The sequence below is a fragment of the Larimichthys crocea genome, chromosome VII, assembly GCF_000972845.2.
Source record: "Larimichthys crocea isolate SSNF chromosome VII, L_crocea_2.0, whole genome shotgun sequence".
NCBI classification, from domain to species: domain Eukaryota; kingdom Metazoa; phylum Chordata; class Actinopteri; family Sciaenidae; genus Larimichthys; species Larimichthys crocea.
In genome coordinates this window covers 24600978-24612432 of record NC_040017.1, presented here as the reverse complement: position 1 = coordinate 24612432, position 11455 = coordinate 24600978, and the positions used below count along the sequence as shown (strand labels likewise).

The window sequence follows — 11455 nt, the reverse complement described above, 5'->3', positions numbered from 1 at the left end:
GGTAATTTAGTAATTGGGGGTAAGCTAGCATCATGATAAGTTGACTCATAAATGGTCAATGAAATGATGCTAGCTATGGCTTATTTAGCCTCTAACCTATCAGCTAGTTTTCTACTGTATGAATACATTTTCATGTGCTATTTGCAAGTTAAACATTAATACCATACATCAAATTTATTTACCCCATCATGTCATCAAAACTTACTTCACTTTATGTCGTCTATGGGCTCAAATGTGTGGCTTCAATAGTCTCTGTGTGCCCTGGTCCAAGGTTGTAGAAATGATTATATTTTATTCGTAATTGATGATTACTTGTTTAACTTAAACTGGAGTATTGTAACAAAAATAATTTCCCCCTGGGATTAATAAAGTATTTCTGATTCTGAATCTGATTACAGAAGATTAAGAATAGCAATGTAACTTTATGAACTTACTGACACTTTGAGCTGAGTGAACAACAAATATCTCTGATGTTGTTGCATTTAGCAGGATATAATTAATTAAACAATCTTGAATGCTCTGCTTGTTGTTGTTGTTTTTTTTTAATGCACAGGAGATGTAGTTTCCGAGCAGCACCTGAACGCCGCAGCGCTGTCCCGCGTCACGTGACAGAGGTGCTGGTTACTTTGCGGCTGGTGATGTGACACGGCAAACCCAGCTAGCTCCGCTCGGTTAGCAGGTTGCTGCTGTTGTTGTTGTTGACTTTCGCAACTTTGTCTCGAGAAACACACGAACAAATGGACAACAGCGGCAAAGAGAAAGAAGCCACGGCCTTGGTGGCCGAGGCCGAGAAGAAGATGAAGTCGTCGCAGTCGTTTTTCGGAGCGCTGTTCGGGTGAGTTCACGTTTAGCTACAGGCCAAGTAAGCGGAAGGTGGTTAACCCACCGACGGACCTGAAGACGGGACACAAACACCTTTACAACCCCCGGACTGCTTTGTGTTTAACATCAAGTCTGCGCGGTTAACGTTATATATACGTATATGCAACGTTTGCGTAATGTTACATGCGGACTGGCGGAGCCGGGGATCGAACCGCCGATCACCTGATCAGCGGCTCCGCCTCCTGCAAGAGACACAACTGTCTAAAGGACAGGGTGGCGTTAATGTGTCTCAGGTTGTAATCAAAGATGAGCCGTGTAACATTTCCAACACATTGTTGGAGTGTGTGTGTGTGTGTGTGTGTGTGTGTGTGTGTGTGTCAGCTGCAGCTGTAGCGCCATCTACTGTAAGAAATCACATTTGTTTACAAAAGCAGCTGAGAGGAAACCGGTTTATGAGCTGCAGGAGATTAAAGGAGACAGTGAGAGAGGGGACACTACACACAGCAGAGCTCAAAGACAACAAGACAAGAGATAATCATGCATGTGTCTGTCTAAACTCAGCGTAGGTAGGTTTGTGTCACATGTTTTGAAGCTTGAAGATGCAGGTGTCCATATAATTCAGATGTTTTCTTATTTCTGAGTTACTTCTTACTGTTTCTTAGTTTATACGAGCTGCTGTGACAAGTAAATCAGAACCAGAATCAGAAATACTTTATTAATCCCAGCAGGGAAATAGTTTTTGTTACAGCAGCTCCCAAATGGTAAGTGAGATAGTAAGAAAACAAAACTTTTAACACTATACACCTGTACGATATCCTATTTTAACACTATATACACATGTATGAATAACCGTTAAATAAAACCAGTAACAGTAAAATAAAAAAAACAAGTAACAGTGAACTATGCAATATTTAATCTAAAACCTTTATAAAGAATTTAGTCTTTGTGACCAAGTGACTTTCCCCGGTGTGTGATCATTAAAGTCTTAATATCTCTTATATTATCTTAATGTTATTTTTCTGACGTTTTATTTAGCAGGATATGGACAATTTAATGTAACATCACATATATATATATATATATATATATATATATATATATATAATATATATATTTTTTTAATATATAAATAATAATAAAACTGGTGTTAAAACAACTCCGAGCACTAAAACAATAACTTGAATCATTTATTTGCTTAGTCGGGATTGAATCAGCGCAGGATTACACAGGATTTTCAAACAGTGTGTTTTATTCATTCATTTATTCAAGTCGGCAACAATATTATTGTCTAACCCGGTTTGTTGTTGTTGTATTACACAAGATTAAGAATAACATTATGTAACTTTATGAACTTACTGACACTTTGAGCTGCGTGAACAGCAAATATCTTTTATTATTATTTTTTTTTTTTATATTAAATCAAAAGTCTTATAGTACTTCGTATTTGTCTGTGTGTAAACATGTGTACTCTCATACAGGGGTTCCTCCAAGTTGGAAGAGGCCTGTGACATGTACGTGAGGGCGGCCAACATGTACAAAATGGCCAAAAACTGGTGTGGTAAGAATGATTATTACAGATCGAATGATTACCATTATCCTCCTTTATGTCAGTCCTCCTAACGTGTCGCCCTTTTTTTTTTCCCCTTTCAGCCGCAGGAAACGCGTTCTCCCAGGCCGCTCGCCTTCACCTTCAGATGCAGAGCAAACACGATGCTGCGACTAACTTCATAGATGCTGGAAACGCCTTCAAAAAAGCAGACCCGCAAGGTGACGGTTACAAACTCATTACCGCCGTCGAGTGTACGACCGCTGAAGCTCGCTCGTAAAGCCCGTTTTACAAGCTCCTGCCTTAAAGACAGTGTTATCGAAGGTCGTGTCACGGCTTTTCTGTTCAGTCAGCAAATGGATATGTGGACAAATTTTGGAATGATTTGTTATTTTATTGATGTTAATTCACTGAATAATCGCATTAAAAACATGTCATGTGTCTAAATATTATTGTTTTTCCCCAACAGAGGCCATAAACTGCCTAAATCGAGCTATTGAGATATACACAGATATGGTGAGTTATGTCCATGTTATGTAACGTGTGTAACTTCCCCCTGAGGATATTTTCTGACATGATTTTTATGTTTTTTTGGTTTCAGGGGCGCTTCACCATCGCGGCCAAACATCACATCAGCATCGCTGAAATTTACGAGACGGAGCTTGTGGACGTCGACAAGGTCAGGCGAAATATCTGTGCTTTAATGTTTTAATCGTTTGTATTTGTAATTTAACGGCGTCTTAAACTGTCAAATAATCTCCCGTTAATGCCGAGCACGGGGCAGCTCTGTTCACGCCTGATTGTCCTATTGTGTCCTCTCTCTCTCTCTCTCTGTGTTCCAGGCCATCGCTCATTATGAACAGGCAGCAGATTATTACAAAGGTGAAGAATCCACCAGGTGACTGTTTTTAAATTTGTTGTGTCTAACTCTTTGCACTCTACATCTTTGCTCGATGATTGTACAGTTAAGTCGGCGATACGTGCGCACTGACAAACTTTCCGTTTTCCTGTTTTCAGTTCAGCAAACAAGTGCCTTCTGAAAGTAGCAACCTACGCAGCCCAGCTGGAGCAGTACCTGAAAGCAATCGAGATATACGAACAGGTGTGATGAAGCTCACCGCAGCCTTCGTCTCATGTCACATATCATCACTGGCTTCAGGGGGCTCCGCTAACAAAACAAAACGCATCATTTTGTGATTTTTCAGGTTGGGACCCACGCGATGGACAGCACGCTCCTGAAATACAGCGCCAAGGATCACTTCTTCAAGGCAGCGCTCTGTCACTTCTGTGTAGACATGCTGAATGCAAAGGTAAGTCGCTACACTGAATTCGTGTGTGTGCGTTACACGAGCCGCTCATTCACCCTTAATGTTCGTCCTCTTGTCACGCAGCTCGCCGTGCAGAAGTACGAAGAAATGTTTCCGGCCTTTTCGGACTCTAGAGAATGCAAACTGTTGAAGGTAAGCTTTGCTGTTAACGTGCCTTTTAAAATCTGAGGCTGAACGCTGCTGAGATGAACTTTACCACCGGCTCACCGTTGCTTTCAGTTTGACAGGCGGTTGACCTCGCTAACACCTACACAGTGATCAAAAATGAAAGTTAGATCATGGAAAATGTTTAATACTTCACCCCGCAGCAGCAGAAAACTAAAGCACCAATACAGCAGCAATGCTTACAGCCGTGCGCACACAGTGTGTTATAGCCTGTTGTCGAAGTTTAACTCCCGTTGTGTTTACGAGCCTCTCTGATTATTGTAAAAATGTCGTTATCTACCCAGAAACTTCTAGATGCCTGTGAAGAACAGAACGTGGACGCCTATACTGACTCGGTGAGTGCAAACATATTTCAACAAGTAACAGCGTGTATCGCTCCCTCCAGGAAACAAGATGACGGCCCTCATCACCGACAGCCAAGACTGTTACAGGACAAGACATTGATTTAATATAAAGTATACATGACTGAAATAAACGTAAATATATAATCTAGAGGGAATTTGTCCGTTTAATCAAAATAACGTCTTCAAAAAATGCAAAATTGGAAATACAAATTCACTTTAAAACACTTAAACAGAGCATTAAAAAACAACATAAATTAGTTCCCACAACAAATTGATTCATTAAAATAATGCATGAAAAACAAATTGTATTAAATTCATACAAATATCAGTTAGAGCCAAGGTTCTGCAGCAGTAAGATTAAACGTCCTGGACTGACTTCAGCGTTCAACAGTGTGACTACAGATTGATTACCTGTCAGTGTTGAGATCCAAATAAAATACAGCAAAGAAAATAAAGAGTCTTTATTGATATACAGTGGCTTTCCTTAGAACTTATCTCAAGTGTATGTTGTTTTGGGCTATTTATTCACAGTAATATATCAAAATGTAAGTTATTTTTCTGCCTTTCTCTGTGTCATTTCTAACCGTCGCTCCTCGTTTCTCAGGTGAAAGAATACGACACCATTTCACGGCTGGACCAGTGGCTCACCACCATGCTTCTCCGCATCAAGAAAACCATACAGGACGAGGAGAGTGACCTCCGCTGACTCCCCTTCCCCCGCTCGTCCTCAAACCTCCTCAACAAGCGACTTGCATCCTTCTTTATTTTTTTTTTTGCCTTGAGCCTCTCACCTCCATTCTAGCAGCAATCTTGACTTTTTTTGACCAGTTAGCCCTTTATATTCCTTCACAGATACTGTGTTTGTTTCACACCATCTGCAGTATTTTGTTTCTTGCCTTTTTAAATCAGCGCCCAAAAAAAAAAAAAAAAGATTATGGCCTTTTTATAGGTTTAAACACTATTTTCCTGAGTGTGCACTGCACATAGTATGTTAGTTGTATATTTGTTATGATACATACAGGTATTGGCCCTATATTAGTTATAATATTCATAATAGGCTTCAATACCAGCTACTCATACCAGCACACTTATATAAGAAGGTTTTATTTGATGTTTCTTGTTATAAAAACAGATGAGAGGATGCCAATTTACTAACACTTTGATCTACAAAATCTATTTTCCAGAACGTGCTTCGAATAAACTTTGACCAAAAAAAAAAGAAAAGAAAAAAGCACTCACCTAGGTTTTTGGTACGTTCAAGTGCTCGAGTGTATATACCCGTAGGTCGTAATCACGGCACCTCTAATCAAACGGCACTTCATCTCAGCTGCAGAGTTTCTGATGTTATTCACCGGCGAATACCCCCTCTGCCTTACACTGCGAAGTTCTCAGGACGTGAACAGCTAGATCTGATGGAGAAGAAATGCTTTTAGAAGCGTTGCTGATTAATTTGCTTAATTTGTTTTTGTCATTTAAAAAAAAAAAAGTGCTTTTATTCCACGAAAGAAGGTTGAAAGACACACACACCCCTTTAGCTTTATGAACTTTTTGCATGGTTCGGTATGGATGAGAACAGTAGAGCAGACGTTTGTTTTCCACTGTATAATAAGGAGTGACCTCTCCTGTGTGTTTTGTGTTCTTCCTTTTTCTGTCATAACTAACCAGGCTGGGAAAAAAAAAGAAGGCGGCCTGCACATGATGCAATACATTGAAATAATAATAATAATAAAAAAACAACAAAAGGAGCTTTACTGATCTGAACACTGTGCTCATCATCTGTAACCTCCTGATGATAGAGACAAACGGTCTTTTAACAGTTTGTACATGTTTCCTGTCAAACGTTTGAATAAAGCACAGCATCCTCCCTGCTGGGCGTGGTTTGCTGCACCTGTACCTGTGTGTGTGTGTGTGTGTGTAGTGATCACGTGATCTCATGCACCTGCACCTATGCATGCACTCACACTCGCCGATATCATTAAGGGAAAATATGTGGCAGAGAGTTAAATGATGCGGTTTGGTGGAGCCGTCGTAGGACGCGGAGACTCCTGACTGTTCAGCCTTTGCTCGGCGTGCGATCATCTTCAGTAAGTTTTTACTTTAAATGTTAAATTATAATTCTGTTTGATTTTTTTAACTCCAGGTTAAAGCTGTAAAAAATGTTTCTGTATCTCTGTGTAGGTTTTATATACAGTTTTGTATTTTTATTGATCATAAATCGATTTAAAGGCGCATTTTCGGGATATAAAACAGGTAAACATGCTGTAGAAGTCTGTTTTCGTTAAAGCCACAGGCCTCAGGTGTTTTGTCATTGTCACGCTGTTTAATCAGTGAGGCCCCTCAGGACTGTTCCCCCCTTTTGTTATTTGTACAATGCCGGTTTGCATCTAATTAAACACCTGAGAGAAGGGTGTGTTCAACTGTGTCCCAGGTGAGCGTCGCTGCAGGATACCTGTTTTATTTATTATTCCAGCACTGACATATATTTAGAAAACATTTTCCATGTACAGCAAGTCACATTTTCATTCTCCATAAGCCCATTTAATGTCGCAAACAATATGACTTTGATAAAATGAGATCCAGTTGTTGGTTTTAGGCCGTTTCACTTCATGATATGTGAGACAGCAACAGCTGTAAATGGAGAATCAAGCCTGGGAGAGTCAGATCTGCATTTAATGTTAATAAAAACACACCATAGTTACTCAAAAAGTGCTACAGTTATGATCTATTATATTATTAAGGCGTGTTACCTCATAATAAGTTGACTTGGAGATCTGCAATTAAAAGCAGGCATGTTGGAAGTCGAGTTAAGAGTTGTTGGAGATGAGAGAAACAATTGCATGTACTTCATAATGTTTCACATAAACAAACGCCATCATACCTATATCAAACACAGGCAGGAACACGTATGTATTAAAACTGTCGACAGAGAGTTGCTGAGCTGTAAATGGAGAATTAAAGTCTTTGTATCTATAAATCTGCATGTAATGATGGTAAAGGTGCATCATAGTTATGCATAAAGTGATATTGTTGTGATCTATTAGATATTTGTTACTTCATAAAATGTCAGTGTCTACAGTGTTTTGTATATGTGCTCCATAATGTTTCACACCATCATAATGCATTAAAACTGTTTACTGTTAACAGAGAGTTGCTGACCAAGCCCTAGTTTTAAGATATACACTGAACAAAAATGTAAATGCAACACTTTGGTTTTTGCTCCCATTTTTCCATTAGCTGAACTCAAAGATCTAAAACATTTTCTATATACACAAAATAACCATTTCTCTCAAATATTGTTCACAAATCTGTTTAAATCTGTGATAGTGAGCACTTCTCTTTTACCGCGATAATCCATCCACCTCACAGGTGTGGCATATCAAGATGCTGATTAGACAGCATGATTAATGCGCAGGTGTACATTAGGCTGGCCACAATAAAAGGCCACTGTGAAACGTGCAGTTTGTTTTATTGTGTGGTGGTGGGGGGGGGTCAGAAAACCAGTCAGTATCTGGTCTGACCACCATTTGCCTCACGCAGGGCAACACCTCTCCTTCGCATAGAGTTCAGGTTCAGATCAGGTTGTTGATTGTGGCCTGTGAAAGTTGGTCCACTCCTCTTCAATGGCTGTGCAAAGTTGCTGGATATTGGCAGGAACTGGAACACGCTGTCGTATACGCCGATCCAGAGCATCCCAAACATGCTCGGTGGGTGACACGCCCAGTGAGTATGCTGGTCGTGCAAGAACTGGGATGTTTAACTTCCAGGAATTGTGTTTTGCAACATGGGGCCGTGCATTATCATGCTGCAACATGAGGTGATGGTCGTGGATGAATGGCACAACAATGGGCCTCAGGATCTCGTCACGGTATCTCTGTGCATTCACAATGCCATCGATAAAATGCACCTGTGTTTGTCGTCCGTAACATACACCTGCCCATACTATAACCCCACCACCACGGGCCACTCGATCAACAACATTGACATCAGAAAACCGCTCACCCACATGACACCACATACGCTGTTTGCACTGAACATTGAAACCAGAATTCATCCACAAAGAGAAGGTGCCAGACACCATCGAATGTGAGCATTTGCCCACTCAAGTCAGTTACGACGACGAACTGGAGTCAGGTCGAGACCCCGATGAGGACGACGAGCATGCAGATGAGCTTCCCTGAAACGGTTTCTGACAGTTTGCGAGAAATTCTTTGGTTATGCAAACCGATTGTTGCAGCAGCTGTCCGAGTGGCTGGTCTCAGACGATCTTGGAAGTGAACGTGCTGGATGTGGAGGTCCTGGGTGTGGTTACACGTGGTCTGCGGTTGTGAGGCCGGTTGGATGTACTGCAAATGAACATTCAATTCACAGGCAACAGCTCTGGTGGACATTCCTGCTGTCAGCATGCCAATTGCACACTCCCTCAAAACTTGCGACATCTGTGGCATTGTGCTGAGGGATAAAACTCAACGTTTCAGAGTGGTCTTTTATTGTGGCCAGCCTAAGGCACACCTGTGCATTAATCATGCTGTCTAATCAGCATCTTGATATGCCACACCTGTGAGGTGGGATGGATTATCTCGGTAAAAGAGAAATGCTCACTATCACAGATTCAGACAGATTTGTGAACAATATTTGAGAGAAATTATTATTTTGTGTGTATATAGAAAATATTTTAGTTAATCTCACGAAAAATGGGAGCAAAAACAAAACTGTTCAATATTTTTGTTGAGTGTATTCTATTACTTAGATCTAAGTAAGATCATAAAGCACGGTACATTCAAACAAGAGAACTTGATAAGAAACCACAGATAAACGGGGTGTAACAGATTCAGAGGTGTATGCACATATACCACACACAGATGTATACTGTATGACTATAGTGGGTGTGTGCGGTAGAGATTAAAGGGATGGTTATTGAATAAAAAACCTCAATGTGCTCACCTGTGATAGATCCAACCTATCTTACCTTAATCAGGGTTGGAAATAAGGTTGTTATAGACATATTATTGATAAAAACAGTCAAACATCTACAACAAATACTAGTGCATGATGAAAAAAAAAGGAGAAAGGTCATGATAGGTTTAGCTGATGGGTTTTATTTTGCCTGATTTGTGGGTGTCTGCAGCCCTTTCAGCACCACCTACTTACCACGTATGTTTTAAAAATGTGCTAAAGAACAGGAGAATAAAAAATCTAAAAATACTTGTGCAGGTCTATAAGAAAGTCACATCATACAAGCTGTCTTTGCGTTTGTTTATTACCTGGAACATCTCACGGTACATTTTACAATTTGCATTAAACACCTATTAAAGCTAAACATACATTTCCATTATGGTTTGTGTTGATTTACATCGAGGTAACCTGTCACCTGTATTTTTCCATTCTGGCAGGTACATCCACTTTGTCACCTGCTGGCGGAGTCTGTGTAACCTGAAGACAATAACACACAGGACCCAAGACCATCTCCTCTGAAATATGAGCCATTTCTAGGAACAACACACCTCATAGCGTCGTTTACTCACCTTGAGCCAATGAGACGTATTGAGACATTTAGTGCTATGGTCATCTTTGTTGCTTTATTTCTCATCTTTTTCTACTCGACTCTACACCTAGAGACGACCTTCAGCTACAGGGTCGGACCGGAGGAGCTCCTGAGGCATTCCAGCCTCCGGGTCCACAAAAGTGATGTGAAAAAACAAACCCCCAAGCAGGAGATTGTCACCACGCCACACGCTTCGCATCACCCCGATCTCCATAATGTGTCTATATCCGATGACCTGAGGCAGACCATCTCCCAGAACACGGCGTACTGGAACCGGCTGCTGTACTCGTCCCTCAGGAAACTGGACAAAGGAGAAAATCCTTACAGACTTGTGTCCGATTGGTCCCGTTGCAGGGAGACAAATCAAGAGCTTCTACTAACCAATGTGCATGACTTCACCTCCTACCCAGCCATATTCCAAGACTTTCTCCAGGGCATGAACTGCATGTCCCCTCCGGTCCTGATCAATCAACCCAACAAGTGCATCTCCAGTCAAGGCGAGGGAGATAACCAGACCTTCCTGCTTTTTGCCATCAAGTCAAGTCCCGGAAACTTCGAGCGCAGACAGGTGGTGCGAGAAACCTGGGGGCGAGATGGGGTTCATCAGGGCGGGCTGAGAGTACACACAGTGTTTCTCATGGGCAGCTCTTCGGTGGATGACCCTGACATCAGCGCGCTGCTCTCATTTGAAGCTGAACTTTTCAGGGACCTCCTGCAGTGGGACTTCCATGACTCTCTTCTGAACCTGACGCTCAAGATGAACATGTTCCTCCAGTGGGTGCTGAAATACTGTCCTCACGTCACCTTCGTCTTCAGTGGGGATGATGATGTATTCGTCAACACACCGGCGATAATGAACTACCTGCAGTCTCTGACACCCCCAAAGGCCTCTAAGTTATATGTTGGACATGTCATAAGCACAGCGAATCCTCTGAGGGACCCTAAAAGCAAATATTACATCCCTCTGAGCTTCTATGACGGCCCATATCCCCCATATGCCGGTGGAGGCGGGTTTCTTATCTCTGGCGCGTTGCTGCAACCCCTATACTCAGTTACATGTGTCATACCTTTCTTCCCCATCGACGACGTCTACACCGGGATGTGCTTTAAGGCTGTGGGAGTTTCTCCCGAGATGCATGCGGGCTTTCAGACGTTTGACGTGAAGGAGCAGGATCGTGAGAATCTGTGCATACACAAAGATCTTATTCTGATCCACCAGCGCTCCCCACAGCAGATAAAGAAGCTCTGGAAGGGCATTCACAGCCCCTTGTTGACTTGTTGAGCAGGACTGGTGCGTAGAGTACACTGACTGCAGCGACATATTGAAGCTGTGGCTGTTCACTTTAACTTTCTGTGTCCTGTTTTAAGATGATGCATGGACTGGAGCAACTTTAAAAAGGTCCAGTGTGTGGGATTTAGTGCAGCCTAGTGGTGAAATTGCAGATTGCAACCAAATGAATACTCTCCTTCAAAGCATGTAAGAAAAACTCTGGCTCTCTCACTGTGGATTAAGACAACAAAAACACAATGATTCTTATTTTCAGGTGATTCCACACTAACAGAAACATACTATGAATATTATATTCCAACTTCTGCCAATATCCTTCTAAATCTCACACTATGTCATCGATTGTCATTTGAGTGATCAAATTAAACCTTGTAATTGTCAGTTTTTCTATTTAAACAATTCATTTACATGAATTTAAAT

General features: G+C 41.4%; 2 protein-coding genes across 2 annotated transcripts; both read left to right on the top strand.

Moving 5' to 3' along the window:
• The first annotated feature begins 592 nt into the window (after positions 1–592).
• Positions 593–5778, top strand: napab (N-ethylmaleimide-sensitive factor attachment protein, alpha b). The gene is made up of 11 exons (XM_027280242.1): positions 593–835; positions 2301–2380; positions 2473–2589; positions 2838–2884; positions 2970–3047; positions 3211–3266; positions 3386–3470; positions 3574–3678; positions 3760–3828; positions 4146–4196; positions 4810–5778. The coding sequence occupies exons 1-11, from the start codon at positions 738–740 to the stop codon at positions 4909–4911; spliced, it is 888 nt and encodes a 295-aa protein (XP_027136043.1). The 5' UTR covers positions 593–737; the 3' UTR covers positions 4912–5778.
• A 383-nt stretch (positions 5779–6161) lies between these two features.
• Positions 6162–11375, top strand: b3gnt2l (UDP-GlcNAc:betaGal beta-1,3-N-acetylglucosaminyltransferase 2, like). The gene is made up of 2 exons (XM_010739682.3): positions 6162–6289; positions 9596–11375. The coding sequence occupies exon 2, from the start codon at positions 9737–9739 to the stop codon at positions 11027–11029; it is 1293 nt and encodes a 430-aa protein (XP_010737984.3). The 5' UTR covers positions 6162–6289; positions 9596–9736; the 3' UTR covers positions 11030–11375.
• The last annotated feature ends 80 nt before the right edge of the window (positions 11376–11455 follow it).

Bases quoted from the DNA above. Each gene is read 5' to 3' on its own strand.
- b3gnt2l (XM_010739682.3), top strand. From the start codon at position 9,737: ATGAGACGTATTGAGACATTTAGTGCTATGGTCATCTTTGTTGCTTTA.
- napab (XM_027280242.1), top strand. From the start codon at position 738: ATGGACAACAGCGGCAAAGAGAAAGAAGCCACGGCCTTGGTGGCCGAG. The intron at 3,471-3,573 runs GTGTGATGAAGC...GTGATTTTTCAG, and splicing joins CAATCGAGATATACGAACAG to GTTGGGACCCACGCGATGGA. The intron at 4,197-4,809 runs GTGAGTGCAAAC...CTCGTTTCTCAG, and splicing joins TGGACGCCTATACTGACTCG to GTGAAAGAATACGACACCAT.